General features: G+C 44.5%; 1 protein-coding gene across 1 annotated transcript in view; it reads left to right on the top strand.

Moving 5' to 3' along the window:
* The window catches only part of LOC115075448 (zinc transporter 5), a 160921-nt gene that overhangs the window by 121163 nt on the left and 16256 nt on the right, over positions 1 to 23502 (top strand). Inside the window, exon 13 of the mRNA XM_029575825.1 lies at positions 18646 to 18874. Within this exon, the coding sequence (XP_029431685.1) occupies positions 18646 to 18874 (229 nt within the window). The remainder of the gene's footprint in view (positions 1 to 18645; positions 18875 to 23502) is intronic.

Raw genomic sequence — 23502 nt, 5'->3', positions numbered from 1 at the left:
CATAGGAGCCAGATCCCCTCTCAGATTCCACCAAGATCCGCTCCCCGGTGACCTTAGTCTTCATTTGGATAGCGGGTGAGTGTCCCATCCTTATCTGATTCCAAAGAAGGTTTGACGAGCATTTCTTCAGATCTTACGCAAGAGCACTCCTCCCCGCCAGATGATTTATTATACTAAAATTCTTGAACAAATTAGATAGAGCTCTCAATGTCCACGTATGGAAGGAGAAAGATCCTATTAAAAATGTGTTTGATATCCTTCATGTGCTGGAGTCTCCAACTGAACCAGTGGCCTTGCCAGTTCATAAAAATCTTCAGGACGTCCAGATCAGAATGTGGGAAAGCCCAGCGGCAAGAAAACTGGATCTGAAGTACAGGGTCGAGCAATCTCCTAGTTTTGGTGATGGTGGAGTCTGCCTTAAAGAGGACAAAGACAAGCACCTCTAGGAAAAGACTTCAGGCTGTCTGCTCATTTGGAAAGTAGTTCTTCCAGGTCTCAATATTCAGTGCTTTATATGATGCAGTATTTGCATGATTGCATCAACAGAATGAGGCCCTTTATGAACTTCCTGGACGAGGAACGCAGAGCTTGCCATCAAGCATTTCTGGACGTGGAGGAATGTAAGCACTATCTCATTTGTTCCATTTATGAGGCTTTCAATTCAGCAGCGACAGGTTCAGCCATCACCATTGGAGTTTCTCTGAGCCTGTTGAGCTGAAAACAGCTCAACAGGCTCAGGGAAAGGTGGGGCCTAATTTTTGACAGGGCTAGATCATCACTCCCTTTCCTCCAGTGGAAGAGAGAATTCAGTTATTCCTCCAAGAGTGGAAGAGAATCACCAAGGACCCCACTGGGTTATCAAGACTGTGGAGAGTAAGTACCGCTTGCTTTTCTCCCATCTACCAGTGCAGTACTGATGGGTGACTTTCAGTACAAGTCCATCTCACTCGACCCAACTTTGTTCTGAGGTGGATGCACTGTTACACCAACACTCAATACTGCTGGTCCCCATCTCAAAGTGTAGTAAGGGCTTTTACTCCCTGTATTTCCAAATCCCCAAGAGATCAAAGGGGGGAGGTGGTGGGCTGAGACCCATCCTAGATTTACAACAGTTGAACATCCACCCTAAAGAGGAAAAATGCAAGAAGAACTACCTCCACACTATCCTCTGGTTCATCTAAGCAGGTACCTGGATGTGCACACTGGACCTGAAGGAGGCTTACGTCCACATCCCTATTCACCCATCTCATAAGAACAGAAGAATTGCCATATAGGGTGTGTAAGGCGACAATGCATCTGAGGCCACTCTGAAATTTTCCCCAGACTGAGGGTAAGACAAGAACCACACTCAGGAGTGATGGCAAGGCTTTGTTTGCTGTGACAGCACAGTCTATATACATGTGGAGGCATCGAAAGCTGTCTGAGATCTGTTACTTAGCATAGTGCTTATTATATAGAGAAACAAATCAATGGTGGAATATGGAGATCACCTGCTTATTGGGTACTTTCCAGGTGTACATCCCTAGACTCAGAAGTGCTGACCTTAAATCAGCCCTAAAAGTGCTGACCCAAAGTCAGCCCTAAATTCTGAGCAAAGCAGGAACCACAGAGTGGCCCCAAGTGCTAGAATTTTATCTGCTATGCAGGTGCAGATCTGTCTTATTTATTTATTTGCCATTTTTCTATACCGAACTTCATGAGAAGCTTCATATCAGGCCGGTTTACATCAAACTTAGGGGTTAACTGAACAAAACCATATAACAGGAAGGCCGAGGCGCAGATACAAATAACAGGGAGAATGAACTTGGGGGCTAGAGTAGCCAGGAAATAAAAGACAGAAAAAACTGGAGAATGAGAACGTATGAATATACAGTGGCTGGGTCGGTCATTTAGTCTATTGGGCTAAATGAAAGAACTGTTGCAATGTTAGGCTTAAGGGAAGGCTTAGATGAAAAGCCAAGTTTTTTTCGGAAGGTAATCAGGCAGGGTTCCAGTCTTAGATCAGTCGGCAGGTTGTTCCAGATGATGGGGCCAGCTGTGGAGAATGCCCGTTCTTTCGTGGAGGTTAGACGAGAGGATTTGGTTGGGGGAACTTGAAGTGTTCCTTTGTGTGCCGCTCTGATCGGTCTTACTGATCTGTATAGTTTGTGGGAACTGAAGGTCTACAGGTAGTTGGTTGTGTATAGATTTGTGGATAATGGTGAGTGCTTTGTGCAAAATTCCGTATTTAATAGGTAGCCAGTGTAGGTTTCTAAGTATAGGAGTGATATGAGTTCTCCGGTTGGTGTTGGTTAATATCCTGGCTGCTGAGTTCTGGAGCATCTGTAGTGGTCTAGTTGTCTAGCCCATATCAGCCCACAGGTTTCTTATTAGGTGAGAGGTGGAAAGGTCCCACATATTTACAGTCCCAGATGGTGTTCTTAAGCGCTCCTGGGGCGAGACTTTCCATTCCTCGCCTAGACAGCAGAGGAGTCTTCACAGCTGTCTTTTTCATTGTTCTGACTATTCCTGGTGTTCCTAGGGAAGCCAGGGACTTTCCATTGTGACACTGGCATAAAAATATCTATGTCAAAACACAAAGAAAGAGCCAAGAAAATTGGCAAAAACAATGACACCAAACACCAAAAAAGGCAGAATCAAACAATAGCAAATATCAAATCAGATCCCTATGTACCAGATGGTTAGTGCCTACTAAAAATCACGCATCAGCAAGCCTGACGGTGTGCCCCTATTTAAATGGGCCACCCTCAGGCTACATCATTTGCGTACTGTGAAAGTCTCTTTTTTTCAGAAATGTATTTTTTCAAAAAATCTTTCTTGCAAGGAAAAGAGAGTAACAATGATCACAGCTCGACAAAGGCCAGTGTTTCGCAAAAAAGCTTCTTCAGGAGCATCTCAATCATGTCACCAGATTAAATCAATTGACTTATACATCATTGTCTAAAATAAATAAAAAACAAAACGATTGGTATCAACATTTCAAATAATTAAAAAATACTCATCTTGTGGATGGATCTCTACGATAGCTCCCAGACCAAGGGTCTCATAACACTCTCAAGGGAAGAGGAACAGCGGCTGCTGCCATTTAAATGCTGAATTTATAGCAAACGCTGAGTTGAACTGTCGGAGAAATTTTTGAAACAACCAATGACATCACTGATTGCAAAATGGATAATGATTACCAAAGTTCATTCAAAACCCATCATCTCATGGTGGCAAATCCCAAAGATCACCTACTCCATAACACCTAAGGTCAGGACATACCCATATTGAGGCCCACCTTTACCCACCAATGAAAAAAGGAGAAAATACTTTTTTATAATCAAACCAAAAACATTATAGATGAACATTGTAAAGAAAAAATGTTATAAAAACAATTCAAAGAAAAACACTGAAGTCCAGTTCAGAATTCAGTCCCATAGGTTGTAGTCTGTATATCTGTTTCTGTTCAGATTGCAAAAGTTTCAGATTGAAATCTCCTCCCCGCCATCGTGGAGTAAACTTTTGCAGACTGCAAAATTGAAGTTGAGCAAATTCATGTGATGCGACTAGGCAATGCGAAACCAGTGGAGCCGTCATGCACTGTCTGTTAAAATTTGTTTAGTCTTTCCTATATAACGTTCGGGCCGATACAGTAAAGTCCGCGGGAGAGCGTGCACATAGGCCACTCTCCTGTGCGCGCGATTCAGTCTGCAAATTAGGCCCGGTGGTAAAAACAGGTAAAAGGAGGCGCTAGGGACACTAGCGCGTTCCTAGTGCCTCCTTTTGGACCGGAGCGGCAGCTGTCAGCGGGTTTGACAGCAGACGCTCAATTTTGCCCGCATCTGTTCTTGAGCCCACTGACAGCCACGGGTTCGGAAACCGGACGCCGTCAAAATTGAGCGTCCGGTTTTCGACCCGCAGTTTTTACTGCTGTTCTGTGCACTTTCCCGGTGCCCGAAGAAATTAGCGCCTACCCAAAATGTGCGGCTTGGCTGCACATTTTCCTTTCTGAATCGCGTGGGAATACCTAATAGGGCCATCAACATGCATTTGCATGTTGCGGGCGCTGTTAGGTTCGGGGGATTGGACGCGCGTTTTCGGCCCCTTACTAAATAAGGGGTAACGCACTGTACTGTATTGGCCCGATTGTTTGGTCTTTCCTATATAACATTTTTTTCATGGATATTCAGTTGCATAGATTACTCCTGTCAAGAGGCATGTAGTATGTTGACGTAAAGTAATCATCCTGTAGGCCGATGGAATGTACAACGTAATGTCCATAGAACTGTAACATACAGTGCCCAATCCGCAAGGTCTGTGAGATCCTGTAGAAGTGAATGTGTGTCCAGGGGTTATGGGACAGGAACCAGGAAATCTCTCAAATTGGAGCCTTTGGTATAGGAAATAAGTGGTGGATCTTTAAAGATCTCATGGCGTTGTAAAATGTGCCCATTTAGTAATATGGTGTGCAGAAGATGAAAAAGGAACAGCACATGTTAAACGATCTGAATTTTGCCGTTGTGAAGTTGGGAGGAAAAACCACTCTCTGTGTGTGTATTTGGCCCTTAAATAAGCCCTCCTGATACATGTGGCTGGGTATCCCCGTGACAAAAATCTTTTGCCCAACGCTTAGCTTGAGTCTTATATTCTTCTTTCGTGGAGCAAAGTCTCCAGAAATGAAAAAAACTGACTAATGGGTAAACTTTCTTTAAGAGAGCGTGGATGAGCACCAGACTGAGAGTTCACCAAGTCCAGTATTCTGTTTCCAACAATGGCCAATCCAGGTCATAAGTACCTTGCAGGATCTCAAACAGTAGATAAATCCCATGCTACTGTTGCCCAGGGATAAATAGTGGCTTTTAACAAGACTATCTGGTTAATAACATTTATGAACTGAAACAACTTTTCCTAATCTTTTTTGAACCCAGCTATGCTAGCTGCTTTTACCACATCCTCTGGCAATGAATTCCAGAGCTTAATGGTCTGTTGAGTAAAAATGAATTTTCTCCAATTTGTTTTAACATAGTAATGATGGCAGAAAAAGACCAAATAGTTCATCCAGTCTGCCTAGTAAGTTTCCCATGGCAATAACTGCTGCTCCATGCAGGATATCCCCATCTTTCTGTTAAGGGAAGTAACTACTGCTCTGTGCAGGTTACCCCCAAGCATTATGTTAAGGGGAGTAATATTAACAATCAAACTAAGTAACTATCAAACCCATAAAAGAATTACTGCTAGCAACATTTTTACAGGATGAGCAGCCTTCTTGATAATTCAGGCAATGCTGCTTGAATGTGCTTTGCTTTTGGATTTGGCCATCGAAGTAGTCCTGTACTTTTTCCATAATATCTGTGTATCAGTATCCCGGACCGTAAAAGTCAAGGCCCCAGTGATGGCTGTCGTCTGAATTCAGTTTCCCTTCTCCCTCCCCCTCCCCCCACCCGCTATCAAAGTGGAGAGTGATGCTGCAGTTGCATCAAAATTATGCAAGCTAATTGATTAAGGGTAGCAATCCCCATGACTTCTATTACAGATAGTAGCTGCCGCTCCATGCAGGTTACCCCCATTTACCCTTTTCTTAATGTGCTATTTACTGATTTCATGGAGTGTCCCCTAGTTTTTGTATTCTTTGAAAGAGTAAATAACCAATTTATTTATCTCTTTATCTTCCTCTGATGATTGATTAGACCTCTATCATATCCACCCTCAGCTGTCTCTTTTCCAGCCGAACAGCCCTAACCTCTTTAGCCTTTTCTCATAGGGGAGCCGTTCCATCCCTTTTATCATTTTGGCTGCCCTTCTGTTTACCTTTTCCAGTTCAGCTATATATTTTTTGAGATGCAGCGACCAGAATTGCACACAGTACTCTGGGTGCAAAACAGAAGTATTATGACATTCTTCATTTTATTCTCCATTCCTTTCCTAATAATTCCTAACATTCTATTTGCTTTTTTGACCACTGTTGCACACTGAGCTGAGGATTTCAAAGTATTGTCCATGATGATGGCCAGCCAGATCGTTTTCCTATGTTATAACTCCTAATATGAAACCTAACTTATTTTAACTTTAATGTGGTTAATGTTTGCTATGTGCATTGCTTTGCACTTGCCCAAATTAAATTTCATCTATCATTTGGATGCCCAGTCTCGCAAGGTCTTTCTACAATTTCTCACAATCTGCTTGTAATTTCAGTACTCAGAATATTTATTTATTTATTTATTTAGACATTTTATATACTGTTGTTCCATGTGTAGAATCACAATGGTTTACAATAATTTTGTGTCAACTACAAATATCACCTTACTTGTCATTCCTTTTTCCAGATCATTTCTAAATATAAGCAGTGGACCCAGTACAGATCCCAGAGGCTCTCCATTGTTTTCCTTTCTCCATTGAGAAAACTGACCATTTATTCCTACTCTCTGTTTCTTACTCTTTAACCAGTTTGCAATCCACAATAGGACATTACCTCTTATCCCATGACTTTTTATTTTTCTCAGGAGTCTCTCATGGAGGACTTTGTTAAACACCTTCTGAAAGTCAAATACACTGTATCCACTGAATCACCATTATCCACATAAGAACATAAGAAATTGCCATGCTGGGTCAGACCAAGGGTCCATCAAGCCCAACATCCTGTTTCCAACAGAGGCCAAAAACCAGGCCACAAGAACCTGGCAATTACCCAAACACTAAGAAGAACCCATGCTACTGATGCAATTAATAGCAGTGGCTATTCCCTAAGTATAATTGATTAATAGCCATTAATGGACATGTTTATTAAACTCCCCAAAAAATATAGCAGATTGGTGAGCAAGATTTCCCTTGTGTAAATCCATGCTGGCTGTGTCCAATTAAACCATGTGTTTCTATATGTTCAGTGATTTTATTCTTTAGAATAGTTTCTATGATTTTTCCCAGAACTGAAATCAGGATCACTGGTCTACAGTTTTCTGGATCCTTGGAGCCCTTTTTAAAGATCATCATCACATTGCGCACCCTCCGATCTTCAGATTCAACGGACAATTTTAATGATAGTTACAAATTACGAGTTCTCATTGGCAATTGAATTTTCATTGTCAGTCCACACTCAGCTATAGAGTGGACAGTCAGCACTATCAATACAAAATTCTACCTTTCGGGCTATCAAAAATCCCAAAGGGGTTCACCAAGTGCTTAGCATTGATAGCAATATATGAGGATGTATCAGTTTTTCTGTACCTGGATGAGTGGTTGATGATGAGTTCCTCCAGAGCAGGAGTCTTGGTATCACTGGGTCATGCAATATAGCTACTTCAGTCTCTGGGGTTCTTCATCAACTGCAGCAAATCGAGCCTAAATCTAACTCAGAGGATCCAGTTCATAGGAGCCTGCATAGATTCAGTCAAAGGACAGACATTCCTCCCAGAAGACAGAGCATTCCATCTTCGAACTCTGGTGAAGATTTTAATTCACGGGAATTGAACCATGGCTAATTCAGCACTGTTATCCTCAGTCACATGGCAGCCATGGTCCATGTGATACAATTTGCTCATCTTTATATGAGACCTCTCCAGTGGGCTTTTCGGTCACAGTGGGACCAACTACAAGCACACTTGACACATCCTATCAAGTAACAGCCAGATTAAATAAGCCATCCTGATGATGGTTGAGATCAGACATTCTTAAACTGGGCATTCCCCTGAGAATCCTCCTACAGCAGATAACACTGGCAAAAGACACCTCACACAGGCCCCTATCAAACTCAAGGGATGTGGTCTCTAACCGAGTGCTGCTGTCAGATAAATCTCTTGGAACTGCAAGCAATTTGTTATTCTCTCTAGGTGTTTGCTCACCGTCTGCAAGGCAAACAAATTCTAATTCAAACAAACATCAATACTTTATATAAACAAGCAAGGTGGGACAGGCTCCTGGATTCTGTGCCAGGATGCCCAGGATGCTAGTATATTGGACGTACCTCCCAGAGATGTCCAATATACCAGCAGGTCATCTTAGGCAGATTTTCCAACCACACGAGTGGTCATTGGACTAGGGCATGGCAATTGACCTGTTCTCTCTGTGATGTCAACTGGCCATGGATCTGTTTGCCTCAGAGATAAATTGGAAAAAAGAGTTTCTGCCCTTCTTTCCCCCCAAACAAGTTCAGATTCACACCTGATGCTTTTCTGTTCAAATGGGATACCAGTCTTCTGTATGCTTTTTCACCACTAGTTTTAGTAACCAGGACAATTCAGAAGGTATTACAGGTTTGAGCAGAAATGATCCTCGTCACTTCAACCTGTCCTAGACAAGTGTGGTTCTCAAACCTGGTTCAACTCTTAATTCATCCTCCAGTTGGGGACCTTGCTATTGATCCACATTTACCCATTCTAGTCCTGTCAGGTCTGTGATATCATGGAAGAGCTAAAACTGGTAATGTGAATCGGTTATCTAAATAATAGAAGGACTAAGGGCACTCCATGAAGTTAGCAAGTAGAATATTTAAAACAAATCAGAGAAAATTCTTTTTCACTCAAAGGAAAATTAGTTTCTTACCTGATAATTTTCGTTCCTGTAGTACCTAGAATCTGTCCAGACTGCTGGGTAATGCCTCCCATCCAGCAGATGGAGTCAGAGAAAAGCTGAAAAGCACCCCCTAGATATACTGGTGTGCCACCTGCGATCCCTCAGTATAAATCAAAGCAGAATGAATCATAGAAACATCCACTCCTGCTGAATAGTAAACTCCTTTAACTCAAGCAATGACTAGATCAAGTAGGCCTAGTGCTCTGAAAACTCAAACAAACTTGTCTCCCTATATGAAAATAGAAAACCCTGTATTACTTGCCTGAAACTACGCATCAACACGTATTCCGATACTCTGCAGCTGCAGGAACTGTAAGGAGACAAAGCAACAGAAAGAAATATGAGCGGACTCTCCAGTAGTAAACAGACTTGGGCGGGCGTCTGGACTGATCCTAGGTACTACAGGAACGAAAAGTATCAGGTAAGAAACTAATTTTCCTTTCCCTGTACGTACCAGGATCAGTCCAGACTGCTGGGATGTACCCGAGCCGCCTTAAATAGGGTGGGACACAGAGAGTCCCGCTCGAATCACAGTGCTACCAAAAGAATCCACCGACGGATCATGGATATCCAACCGATAATGTTGAGCGAATGTGTGCAAGGACTTCCAAGTCGCCGCCCTGCAAATCTCTTGAGGAGACACAAACTGACTTTCAGCCCATGATGCCGCCTGAGAACGAAGAGAGTGAGCCTTAAGCACATCTGGTACAGGACGTCCGCACCCGATGTATGCGGAAGCAATCGTGCTTTTCAACCAGCGGGCGACAGTAGTCTTGGAAGCCTGAAGACCCTTTTTGGGGCCATTCCACAAAACAAATAGATGATCTGACCGTCAAAAATCATTAGTCACTGCCAGGTACCGCAGAAGTGCCCGCCGGACATCCAAACGCCTCAGATCCCGACCTTGACAAGAGCGAATATCCTCCTCAGAAAAGGCAGGTAATTCCACTGCTTGATTGACATGGAAGGTCGAAACCACCTTAGGCAAGAAAGAAGGCACAGTGTGTAGGGATACCCCGGACTCAGAAATACGCAAAAATGGCTCCCTGTACGACAATGCCTGAAGTTCAGAAACGCGACGCGCTGAAGAAATAGCCACTAGAAATACTGTCTTGAGAGTTAAATCCTTCAAAGTGGCTCTCTTGATAGGTTCAAATGGAGAAGCGCAGAGACCACGGAGAACCAAATTCAAGCTCAAGGATGGACATGGAGCCCTAACAGGGGGATGCAAATTCCTAACCCTGCGTAAAAAACGAGCAACGTCCGGATGGCAGGCAAGAGAAGAACCATCAATCCTGCCCCTCAGACAGCCCAGGGCCGCTACCTGCACGCGAAGCGAACTGTAAGCTAAGCCCTTTTTCAAACCGTCCTGCAAAAACGTGAGCATATGCCCCAGAGAGGCCCTCCGTGGCAACAGCTTTAACTTACTGCACCAGGAGTCAAAGACCTTCCAAACTCTAGCATAGGCGAGAGACGTCGAGGAGTTGCGTGCCCTGAGAAGAGTAGAAATCACCGTTTCTGGGTAATCCTTCTTTCTCCGTTGTCTCCGCTCATAAGCCAAGCCGCTAGACAAAAGCGATCTGCCAGATGGAAAGATACTGGGCTTTGACTCAGAAGATTCTGGAGATGACCGAGACGCAATGGACCGTCCACCGCCAGATTGACCAGATCCGCGAACCACGGCCTTATTGTCCACTAGAATTACCAGACCCTGGTGAGATTCGAGGCATCTTAACACCTTTCCCACTAGGGGCCACCGGGGAAACACATAAAGGAGGATGCGTGGAGGCCACGGAAGTACCAGCACATCCACCCCTTCCGATCCGTGTTCCCTCCTTCGACTGAAGAAACAAGCCGCTTTGGCGTTTCGCAGAATCGCTATTAAATCCAAGCACGGGGTCCCCCAATGTCGAGTTATGAGTTGCATCGCCTCGGCCAACAGTTCCCACTCTCCTGGATCCAGGTGTTGTCGACTGAGAAAATCTGCCTGAACATTGTCCACACCTGCGATGTGTGAGGCCACGATGCGGGTCAGATTGCGTTCCGCCCAGGCCATTAACAAAGTCGCTTCGGCAGCCACCAGGCAACTTCTTGTGCCTCCTTGCCTGTTTATATGCGCCACTGTGGTCGCGTTGTCTGATAGAATTCGCACCGCCCGACGGTGCACCATCGGGAGGAGTTGACACAAGGCCAGACGAACTGCCCGGGTCTCCAAGCGATTGATGGACCATGTGGCCTGCCGGGGGGATCATCGTCCCTGCACTGCTCGGGACTGACAGACCGCTCCCCACCCGGATAGACTGGCATCCGTCGTAACAAGGTTCCAAGTCCACCCCCTGAAGGAGATGGTCCAGTATTAACCACCAACTGAGACTGGACAGTGCTGGCTCAGGCAAGGGCAATAGCATGTTGTAGTCCTCCGACTTGGGATCCCAGCGGGAAAGCAGTGCCCCCTGCAAAGGGCGCATATGAGCAAAGGCCCAAGGGACCATTTCCAGAGTAGAAGCCATATGCCCAAGTACCTGTAAATAATCCCAGGCCGTAGGCAATGGCAGTTCCAACAGGTTCCACACCTGAGCCATTAAATTGACCATCCGTTGTCGTGGAAGAAACACTTTGCCCACCGAGGTATCGAAACAGGCTCCCAGAAACTCCAGGTGCTGAGTTGGGGTTAGATGGCTCTTCGTGAAGTTGATCACCCAACCTAGCGCCTGTAGCTGCTCCACCACTGACTGAACCGCTAGCTTGCACAGAGCTTCCGACTTGGCCCTTATGAGACAATCGTCCAGATAGGGATACACTAGTATCCCTTGGCGGTAAAGAGACGCCGCGACCACCACCAATACTTTGGTGAAAATTCTGGGGGCTGCGCCAAACCGAACGGCAGGGTGCAAAAATGATAATGGTCCCCCAGAACCATGAACCTCAGAAATCTCTAATGTTGCTCCTGAATTCCAATGTGGAGATATGCCTCGGTTAGATCCAAAGAAGCCAAAAATTCTCCCTTGTGGACGGCCGCAATGACAGACCTCAGCGTCTCCATGTGAAAACGCGGAACGCGCTAAGCTTGTTGATCTGTTTCAAGTCCAAGATTGGTCGGAACGTTCCTTCCTTCTTTGGAACAATGAAGTAAATGGAATACCGACTGGTCCGACGCTCAGCAGGCAGGACTGGGACTACCGCTCCCAGCGCCCGTAAACGGTCCAATGTCTGCGCAATAACTTGCTGCTTTGCTGGAGGACCGCAAGGGGACACAAAAAACAGATCTCGGAGCGGGCGAGCAAAATCCAAAACATAACCATGACTTATAACGTCGAGGACCCACTGGTCCAATGTTATCTTGACCCATTCCTCCCGAAACAGGGACAGGCAACCCCTGATTAAAGGAATGGAGGAATGGGCCAGCGTTGCTTCATTGTGACGCTTTATTGGGGGTAAAGGCATGCAATGCCCCCGAACGTTGAGGCAGTCTGCCACGAAAAGAGTGCGTCCAAGTCTGTGACCGAGACGCCTGTTGTCTCTGTGCGGCGGAAACACCCCTCCCCACACGGAACCGTCGTTGACCACGAAAACAGCCTCTGAAATTCCCAAAAGTGCGAAACTGCTTCGGCTTGTCCTCGGGCAACTTGTAGACCTTATTGTCCCCCAAGTCCTTAATGAGCTGTTCCAGCTCGTCCCCGAAAAACCATTTCCCCTTAAAGGGGAAGGAACCTAATCGGGACTTGGAGGAAGCATCCGCAGACCAGTGTCGAAGCCATAGTAAGCACCTTGCGGATACCGCCAAGGACATAGTGCGGGCGGAAGTCCAAAGGAGATCATATAAGGCGTCTGCAGTATATGCGACCGCAGATTCCATGCGGTTCGCCTGCTCCGCCTCTTCAGGCAGTAGGTCCTGGGCTGTAAGCAATTACTGTACCCAGCGGAGCGTAGCCCTCTGTATGAGGCTGCTACAGACCTCGGCCCGGACACCTAATGCAGAAACCTCAAAAATGTGCTTCAACAAATCCTCCAGCTTCCTATCCTGGAGATCCTTAAGTGCTGCTCCCCCCGTCACAGGAATAGTAGTATGTTTAATGACGGCCGTGACCGCCGAGTCCACTTTGGGTAGCTTGAGAAGATCTAAGGACTCAGCCGGGAGGAGGTACAGCTTCTTCATAGCCTTGCTAACCCTTAAGAACATAAGAAATTGCCATGCTGGGTCAGACCAAGAGTCCATCAAGCCCAGCATCCTGTTTCCAACAGAGGCCAAAACCAGGCCACAAGAACCTGGCAATTACCCAAACACTAAGAAGAACCCATGCTACTGATGCAATTAATAGCAGTGGCTATTGCCTAAGTATAATTGATTAATAGCCATTAATGGACTTCTCCTCCAAGAACTTATCCAAACCTTTTTTGAACCCAGCTACACTAACTGCACTAACCACCTACTCTGGCAACAAATTCCATAGCTTTATTGTGGTTGAGTGAAAAATAATTTTCTCAGATTAGTCTTAAATGTGTTACTTGCTAACTTCATGGAATGCCCCCTAGTCCTTCTATTATTCAAAAGTGTAAATAACTGAGTCACATCTACTTGTTCAAGACCTCTCATGATCTTAAAGACCTCTATCATATCCCCCCTCAGCCGTCTCTTCACCAAGCTGAACAGCCCTAACCTCTTCAGCCTTTCCTCATAGGGGAGCTGTTCCATCCCCTTTATCATTTTGGTTGCCCTTCTCTGTACCTTCTCCATCGCAACTATATCTTTTTTGAGATGCGGCGACCAGAATTGTACACAGTATTCAAGGTGCAGTCTCACCATGGAGCGATACAGAGGCATTATGACATTTTCCGTTCTATTAACCATTCCCTTCCTAATAATTCCTAACATTCTATTTGCTTTTTTGACTGCTGCAGCACACTGAGCCGACGATTTTAAAGTATTATCCACTATGATGCCTAGTTCTTTTTCCTGGGTGGTAGCTCCTAATATGGAACCTAACATCGTGTAACTACAGCAAGGGTTATTTTTCCCTATATGCAACACCTTGCACTTGTCCACATTAAATTACATCTGCCATTTGGATGCCCAATCTTCCAGTCTTGCAAGGTCCTCCTGTAATGTATCACAGTCTGCTTGTGATTTAACTACTCTGAATAATTTTGTATCATCCGCAAATTTGATAACCTCACTCTTCGTATTCCTTTCCAGATCATTTATATATATATATATTGAAAAGCACCGGTCTAAGTACAGATCCCTGAGGCACTCCACTGTTTACCCTTTTCCACTGAGAAAATTGACCCTTAATGAGGCCTCTGGAAAATCCCATTCCCTAGATACTATCTGAAATAATTTTGGATGAAATGGGAAGGTCTGAGGGGGTCCCTTAATTCCCGCCAAAACAAAATCCCCCGGGGTAACATCTGTTTCCAGCGGGGGGGCCAGAATCTCAAGCTCTTTCAAGACCTGCGGGATTAAGAGATCCAGCTCGTCCTTACCAAATAAACGGAGGATCTGGGGGTCATCCCCTGCAACCGGGACATTTCCCTCTAAATCACCCCCAACATCCGGAATGAAGGGAAGTGGGAACGGGACAGTTGGCTCTGCATCCCCCGGATTTAGTGGTGGCCGGGGACAACGAACCCCTGCATTCCCAGCGCCTGCAGCGGACTTGGAGACTTTAGTGGGAGAGGGACCCGCATCCTCCCAGCCAGCCTCTGCCTCTAGGAAGGCTTGATGCATCAGCAGAACAAACTGCGAAGAAAATGGAACTTGCCTTTTTAAAGCTGTCTCCGCGGGTCTGTATATATTACCTGATTTTGTAAACAGCGCTTCTCTGCAGATATTTGGACACAAGGATATTACAAAGAATTTAGTAAAAGCAAAGATAAATGTATTATTGCATATCCTTGGGAGACACAGCCAGACTTTCGACAAAGGGGAAAGCACTTCAGCTTGTCTCTCCCAGTATCTTGTAAGAGCTGTATTATATAGGCTTAAACCATACAGAGAATGCCTGTGAGCCTATAGTGATAATCACTTACGCAATATGACAGTAAAACTACTTTAACCTGAAAACACTCCCACCCACATTAAAGCTCCTTTGTTTCTGGCCTTGCTTTTGACAGACGTGTTCTGCTTCGTGTTCTGTTTCTTCTGAATTTCTTTTGTCCTCGATCATTTCATCTCCAGGGGGCAGGGAGAAACTTCTGATATCAGTTGAGCCTCTCAGTTGATTACAGATAATCCAAGAATGTAGTTTGGAATGTGGCCTCGGCCATTTGCTATCTGTAATCTCATGACCTTTGAGCATAGGCTTTGCAGAGCCTAAATGTATTCCAGATGTCTTCCAAAGTCTTGAATCTTTTAGTTGCAAACAGGTCACAGACAATGAAGGATTCTGGGAGCTGAGTGAGCAATAGTCTTAGCATTAGTCTCCATATTAGGCTGCCCATATATCAGGTCTGGGGGGGGAGGGGTTTATGCGCCGCGAAATCGCGATCTTGTTGTGGGCTGAGGGCCGGAGGAGAATCAGGAGGGAAATCCCCTCCATCCAAAGTTGCATCCTCGTTGCTCGGCATGCGAGCCGACGGCACTCTCCGCGTTTCATGCGGCCGTGAAAGGGGGAACCCACGGGCAGTGCTGGGCCTCCGAGAGGGTCCCTCACCCCCGGGAAGACAACGGGAGTAGAGACCCTCTCGAGAGAGCCGCGCCCTCGACTCCCCGCAGGCCGTGCAGGCCAACGCACGTGGCATAGCAGCCCAAAGCTGCTAGAGCAGGAAAAAAGCACGCGAAAACAGCAGAGCTGTGACTGAGGTAAAATAAAAACGCGCCGGGTGACCAGGCCACCCCCTCCGGAGTCCCGGGACCCTAGCATGGCAGGCTGAGGCCAACGAAGCGATCAAACAGCCTGCCACCAACAGGACTTACTGTATGTTTTTGTTTTTTTTTTAAATAAATAAAATCTGATCCCCGCTTCTTTTCTGTGATAGTTGAGCCCCCTTCAGAGGTGAAACACCCCTGGAATATACATACAGGGGGGGGAGAGTGACCGGCCCACCGGTGAATACTCCCCCTCGTCCCAAGGGATCACTAACTCCGGGAAATAGGCCTTAGGGCACTGCCCTGCCAAGCCTGCCAGGAATCAGAACTTCGCCCAGCGCATGTGAAAAGGACAGAGAAACCAAACCTATCCACTGATCTAACTACCTTAAACAAAAGAAATTGATCTAGTCAAAGGTCAGCAAAAAGTCAAACCTGAATAACCAAACTCAAATTTAGAAAAGATCAGGACCGCAGGTTATGCCACTCAATCTGCTGGAGTCAGAGATATACTGGGGATCGCAGGTGGCACACCAGTATATCTAGGGGGTGCTTTTCAGCTTTTCTCTGACTCCATCTGCTGGACGGGAGGCATAACCCAGCAGTCTGGACTGATCCTGGTACGTACAGGGAATGCACAATTAAGCTCTGGCATTTGTTGCCGGAGGATGTGGTTAGAGAAGTTAGTGTAGCTGGGTTTAAAAAAGGTTTAGATAAGTTCCTGGAGGAACAGTCCATAAACTGCTATTATTCAAGCTGACTTAGGGAATAGCACTGCTATTACTGGCATTAGTAGCATGGGATCTATTTCATATTTGGTACTTGCCAGGTACTTGTAACCTGGCTTGGCCACTGTTGGAAACAGGATGCTGGACTTGATGGACCCTTGATCTGATCCAATATGGCAATTTCTTATGTTCTTATGCTCCTCACCCAGGAGAGGGGCCACGTACGTCATCCAAGTTTTCTACATCGCAACCTGACGACATGGAGATTGAGCACTTGTTGATCTCTCCATGTGCACTACCCAAGGAAGTAGAGGATATTTCAATTTCTGCAAAAAAGCCATCATCCAGGCAGGCATATACTTTTAAGTGAAAGAGGTTTCTCACTCAGTGTCAGTCGTCATGTCTAGATGCATCTGATTGCCGTCCTAAGGACCTTCTTCAATACCTGTTTTCTCTGTCGTCATTAGGTCTGGGTACATCATCTGAGGGTGCACCTAATTGCTTATTGCGGCATACAGTCCTTACATAGATGGAAAGCCAATCTCCATTCATCCGTTGGTCTCAAAATTCATAAAAGGATTATGGCATATAAAATCCTCTGTCTCCAGGCCTGTAGTTCTATGGGATCTTAAACGTTGTCCATGCGCAGTTGATGAAATATCCATGTGAACTCTTGGAGTCTAGTCTGCTAAAGTTCCTCATCTGGAAGCTGGTATTTCTAGTGCTATCACTTCTGTGAGGAGAGTCAAGGAGTTGCAAGCCCTAGTCTCTTATTAGCCTTATTTGCAATTTTTTCACAATAGGTTGGTGCTACACACTCACCTTAAGTTTCTCCTACAAGTTGTTTCTGCATTTCACATCAATGAAGCCTTAAGCCTTACCAACATTTTCTCCAAAGCCGCATGTGCACAAGGGTGAGAAAACCCTGCATTCCTTGGACTGGAAGAGGGCTATAGTTTAGTGTTTGCAAGAACTCAGCCACATTGACAAGCTTTTCACCAGGATGGGAAGGGCAGTGGCTAAACATATTATGTTGAATTGGCTAGTGGACTGTATTGCCCATTGTTATGTCTGTCTGATCTCCAGATTTCAGAACCAGTAAAAGCCCATCAATATGTATTTGTTATGATTTAACCTAGAATGTAAATGCTGCCACACAGTATGTAATTGTTGATCAAGAATATGAATGCTGATAATGTAAACCATTGTGATCTTCTTTTGGAACGACGATATATAAAACACTTAAATAAATAAAAGAGCGGGCGATGGCGATCTCTGTTGCTTATTTGAGATCATTCCTATAGAAGACATCTATAAAGCTGCAACTTGGTCATTAGTACATACCTTCATGTCCCACTTCTGTGGACAGTCTCTAAAGAAACGACCATAAATTTGGACAAGCAGTTTTGCGCATCCTGATCATTTAGTAATCCACTCTTCATGGGGGAACCAGATTGCTTATCCAGCAAGTGATCTGCAGTTCAGCTTGGGACTCACATTTCAGAAAGCAAGTTTGTTTACCGTAAACTAGGTTCTCTGTAGACAGCAGGATTAATTATCCATGCTTAATACCCACCGGCCTCTTTGGAGAATCAACTACTCAGCTAAACTAAGCTTGAAAAATGGACTGAGGTGTTCATGAGGCAGAATTTGTGTAGAAACGTCTGCACATGCTCAGTAGAGAAAAAGCTTTACTTAGTTGAGAGAGAGGGGTTCGTTTCATGCTATCTGATAAAGTCAACCCACATGTCGTAGCTAATTCATCCTGCTATCCAATGAGAATCCCATTTGTGGTAAGCAAACTTGCTGTGACAACTAATGATTTATTTCAGGCTAATCTTCCTAACATGGTGTAACATTTAAAATCAACAGTATTAATCATGTAGAAAAGCCAAACAAATATTAAGATCAAAAATATATTTATTACAAAAAGAAAATAATACAAAATACAAAACATATATAAAACATATATAATATCCAAATGATTATGGCAAAGCCTGCTTAGGAATACATAAGACATTTGAACAAGTCAAAACCATTTCTAAACATTTATACAGTCAGATAGTACAAAGAAGTGTGTATAGCTCTAAGATGTATAGCCTCAAGAAAAGAAAATAAGTTTTAAATTAAAAACTCTTTTTCTCTATACACTGAAGCTTGATCTAGACCAAGAGAACATCATGTTCCAGGCTCTGAAGTGAATTCCTCTACCCAAATCAAGCCTGCAAATCATGAAGGAAATAATGTATTTCCTTGTTTTGAGAGCTATTTTATGCTCTTGCAGGGGTTTTTGAAACTTCATTTACCTTTTTGGTTACTGAAATTTGAAATGCCTCCTTAACTGGGGACATTTCCAGGTTGTGGCATTTTAGTGCTTATTTTGAGGGGTGGTGAAAGCAAAAGAGTCTTAAGACATGTTCATGTGCAAAGATTTTTCTGCCTTGCTTTCATCTACAGTTCATATGAATTAAGCTTGTTCTGGATGATATTGTGTAGCTAGTTTTCATTAAACAGCAGTCCTTGGGTATGACATTCAAAATGTTTTTTCCTTCCCTTTGATAGCCAGTCTCAGTTGGAGGGCTGCTAGTAAACCTTGTTGGTATCTGTGCCTTTAGTCACGCCCATTCCCATGGGGCTTCCCGAGGAGGCTGCCCATCACATGACCATGGGCACGGACATGGACATTCCCACAGTGACCATGGGCACAGCCATGGACATGGACATTCCCACAGTGACCATGGGCATGGTCATGGACATTCACATGGAGGAGGCATGAATGCTAACATGAAAGGTAAGGATTTATTTGTGTAATACAATTTAGCAAAATTGTTTATAGACTGCAAAAATACAATATTTTGATCAATTGTGTTCAGCTGATAGTTGTCATTCTGACTTCCTGTACTTTTTTATTATCAGCTAGGAATATGTTTATTTAAAAAATCTGTATTGAAATTTCCTGAGCTGATGGTAGACTATTCCAGAACCTTACCTCCTGCCAACCTGTTTCCCATGATTTTAATTTTTTATTATTGATCAGTTTGCACACTTCATTGTACTCTTATTCTTCCAGTTCCATGTACCTGGAACAGTCTCACAATTAAATCTATGCAAAGCCCTCTAAAACTAGAGTAGCCATGTAGTTCCATGTCCACGGGAACAAGCAGAGAAAATTCTGATTTTGCTTCCTTGCATATAAGGAAATGTATTGGTTTCCCAAATGATTTCTAAAAAAAAAAATTAAAAAAAAAATCACTACTGTTTAAAGTTAGGCTGAGTGGTTATATATTACGCCATAGAACACACATACAATCTTGTAAAAGCAAAACTCAGTTTACTAAATATAATGAATTGGTAGAAAATGTTATAAGCAAAGACAGTATCAAAAGTAAATATCAGCAATAATCACACTATATCACCATAGGCATTATATAGATTAATCAAGACAGTTATTGCAATAAAAGAATTAAAGAAAGAGTTTATACAGGAAAATACTTTCCTCATAGGCCTTCCTGTCTATGAGATAGCATTTTCATGAAAAAAACAGAAAGCTATTCAATGCCGGGAACTCCAGAGTCTGCAAGTTAGATGTTTTGATTCACACTCATAGCTCTGACATTAGCCAGGCCATCTGCAGCTCATTAAGCTATGCCTATTAAAACTCACAGTTACAATAGATCTATAGCCCGACTATCAGGCCAATACTGTAAAGTGCGCTCAGCTGAGTGCACTTTTTAACCCGTTTTGGACGTGTGTCTACAACCCTTTATAGTGCGTCCACCCCCCCCCCCCCCCCTCCCCGAAACTAATAGCGCTCATCACATGCAAATGCATGTTGATGAGGCTATTAGTCATTTGCCCAGGATACAGAAAAAAAATATGCAGTCAATTCGTAGCAATATTAAGTCTGAGGAACCAATAGGTAAAAAAAAAAAGATTTAAAAAAAAATGTCCTGGCGGGTCAGGAAAACGGACACTCAATTTTAAGAGTGTCCATTTTACTAATCCGTGGCTGTGTACTGGTTAGGGAAACAGATACTCGTAAATTTGAGCATCTGTTTTCCAAACCCGCTGACAACCACTTCTCCCGGACCAAGGTATCCTGGACTAGTCTCTGCTTACTGGCCCTCATTAATGTTATCTCTTAGATAAACAATTGTTAGAGATACCAGATGTCTTGTCTCCTGCCTTATCTCAGCTCATCAGTACCAGCCAGAGCCAGCCAGTGTGCTACAGTGTCTCAGACCTTAATAATTCTTAATCTTATGCTGTGCTAAGATGTGAGATATATATATAGAGAGAGAGAGAGCGAGAGATCCACATTAATCAATTATTGGAACCTGTTTTGATCCATAGCTAACCCCCATCTTCATGTCACAGTGATCTTCCAGAAATCTAGCTAACTACCTAAAATAATCTTAATATAACTACATCTCCCTGCATGTAGTGGATGGGGTAAAACAGGACAGGCAGAACCTTTTCTCCTTCACATGGAGCTATCCAGTCACTATAACTAAAATATGTACACAATGTTGTTATATGCCCCTTATTTTCCATTTGTCCATGGTAAATATCTCTAGTCTTTCTAGTGTCTCCAGGTGCATTAAATGCTCCCATCCCTCAGCTTAACGAAGTTCCTGTGCATCATTCAGTATTTGTTGGATTATTTTCTCTACAATTAACCGTAATGTCATCAACAAAAATGATTATGGTATTTTCACGCCTGTACATAAATCATTTGGAAACATGGTGAAAAGAAGAGGTTGCAGTACAGATCCTTGAGGCAGTCCATATTCCGCCTCACATTAAAATGCATGCTTCATAATGAACTGCCCTGAGACATAGTACAGTGAAATGATCCGAAAATATATTTCTGCTAACTTGAAATCATTATCAAACTTTTAAAACATTCAGATTCCAATTACAGGAATAAGTAGACATTTGAATATTCCACTCTAAATGAAATGAGGAAAATTCCATTGTAGAAGTTAAAACAGTTTCTGGCATTCTAGATTCTGCTGTCTAAAGCTGCATATGCATAAATCTTTGACAAGAAAGAGTCCTTATAGATGTATATCAAATAAAACAAAGTAAATAAAAACTGAATTTATTCTGGCAACTAGAAATATATGCAGAGCATATATGCCGTTCTATGATAAACTGTCTTCCCTGTACGTACCAGGATCAATCCAGACAGTGGGTTATGTCCCCCTTCCAGCAGGTGGAGTCAGAGCAAAAACTGAGAGGGTGTGCCCTCTGTAAACCTTCAGTATTTCTCTGACTCCAGCTGGATGGCAGTTGGCTCCTTCTGTTCCCCAGTTTTCTTTCTCTGAGAATAGTCCTTTCTGGATTTCTTTTTCGCCTTAGAGTTATTTATTTGGATGGATCTTATTTAAAACAAAAAAAAAAACCCCATTTTTGGCTTACTGCTTTGGTTGCTCTGCTGCAGGCTTGCAGGCAGGGTTTTCTTTCAGTGGCAGACCAGACTCTTGCTTTTCTTTATTGCTGTTTTTGGTCCTTGGGGTAAGTTGTAAGTTTTCCTTTCACAGAAGTAACTTTTGCTGCCTTAGGGGTGAAGTTGGTGGTCCAACCTCTCCCCCTCGATATCGACCCGCTGCCCTGAGATGCCGATTCCTCGGGGCAGCCTCTAAGCTTCCGAGACACGGCATTCCTCTGGCTTGAAGAAAATATACTTATTCTTAAGGGTCTTCCCTTAAAGGAACGGGTCGACTAAGTTACTTAGCAGCACAGGACTCCTTCCCCCGGCTGCCGGCAGCTCTTTCGGAGGTCTTTGCTTACTCTTACTTACCTCCATGCTGCATTCGATGCGATGAAGTGCCTGCGGGGAGCCCGGAGCACGGCTCTGCTGGGAAGGTTTGTGTACTCGGTGCCTCCCTGGTGGGGAGGGCACCTCGAGCCCGCCAGGGCGGAAAGTTTTGCGCTCATACGCACGCCAAGCTCTGAGGAGGACAGCCCCATTCCCGTCCAGCGCGGGAACGCCGGCCATTTTGGATCCGGAGTTGGCTCCTCCGGCGCAGTCTCCTGTCGGTTCAGCCCCCGACCGGACTCATTCTCCTCTGGTTCTCATTCCGGTTAACCTCCCCAGCTCAGAGCCGCCTCCGGTTCACACACACACACACACACCCCCCCCCCCCCCTCCAGCCACCCCTTCTCCAGAGCCTTTTTCCACAGAGTTCATTCTGCTCATGCATAGTGCTTATTTGGCCAGGCTCAATCAGCACCAAAGCTGCCTTGGCTCCCCCTCCTGCTAAAGTGGGCAGACTGGGGGATTTCCCGGACCCTGGAGGGGCACTGTGGGGATTGAGACCACCGCGTTCAGCTGAGACTCCAGGAGACCCTGGCTCTGCCGGGCCAGCGGCTCCCTCAGGGTCCGCCAGGGTACAGCCAGTTTCTCTTCCGACCGGTCCTAACCCGCCTTTGCCGGTCCCTGCGGTGGACCTGGATTTGGTTGACTCTGCGCCCCCGGCACAAGTCGAAGGAGATGATCCTCGAGTCCTCCGCCTTCTCCAGAGCGATGAGCTGGATTCGCTCATTTCGCATGTCTTGGCCGAGTTGGACATTAAGGCTCCCCAGGATGCTCCTGGTACCAGCACAGCACCGACGAGAGGGGACCCCGTCCTGGCGGGGCTCAAGCCCCCTTTGAAGACCTTTCCTTTTCATCCTATGCTCCTCCAATTGCTGTCCAAGGAGTGGGGGGCTCCGGAGGCTTCTTTGCTGGTTGGCAGAGCTATGGATAAGCTGTACCCTTTTACCGAGGACTCCCTGGATCTGCTTAAAGTACCGCGGGTGGATGCTGCGGTTTCAGCAGTCACGAAGAAAAAAATTGGGTATCCAAATGGCAGATGAAATTTAATGTGGATAAATGCAAGGTGATGCATATAGGAAAAATAACCCATGCTATAATTACACAATGTTGGGTTCCATATTAGGTGCTACAACCCAAGAAAGAGATCTAGGTGTCATAGTGGATAACACATTGAAATCGTCGGTTCAGTGTGCTGCGGCAGTCAAAAAAGCAAACAGAATGTTGGGAATTATTAGAAAGGGAATGGTGAATAAAACGGAAAATGTCATAATGCCTCTGTATCGCTCCATGGTGAGACCGCACCTTGAATACTGTGTACAATTCTGGTCGCCGCATCTCAAAAAAGATATAATATACAAATCTTGTATGCAAAGTTTACTGTTCTATGTAAGGGCAGTGCCAAAAGTTCTGTATAATGACACTGTCAAAAAGTTTGTTATCTGTAAACCGATACGATGTGCAAACGGCTATCGGTATATAAAAACCTATAAATAAATAAATAAATAATTGCGATGGAGAAGGTTCAGAGAAGGGCTACCAAAATGATAAGGGGAATGGAACAACTTCCCTACGAGGAAAGACTAAAGAGGTTAGGA

The sequence above is a fragment of the Rhinatrema bivittatum genome, chromosome 1 (assembly GCF_901001135.1).
Source record: "Rhinatrema bivittatum chromosome 1, aRhiBiv1.1, whole genome shotgun sequence".
NCBI classification, from domain to species: domain Eukaryota; kingdom Metazoa; phylum Chordata; class Amphibia; order Gymnophiona; family Rhinatrematidae; genus Rhinatrema; species Rhinatrema bivittatum.
The sequence above is the reverse complement of the archived record's forward strand: the minus strand, read 5'-3'. Positions and strand labels throughout refer to the sequence as shown.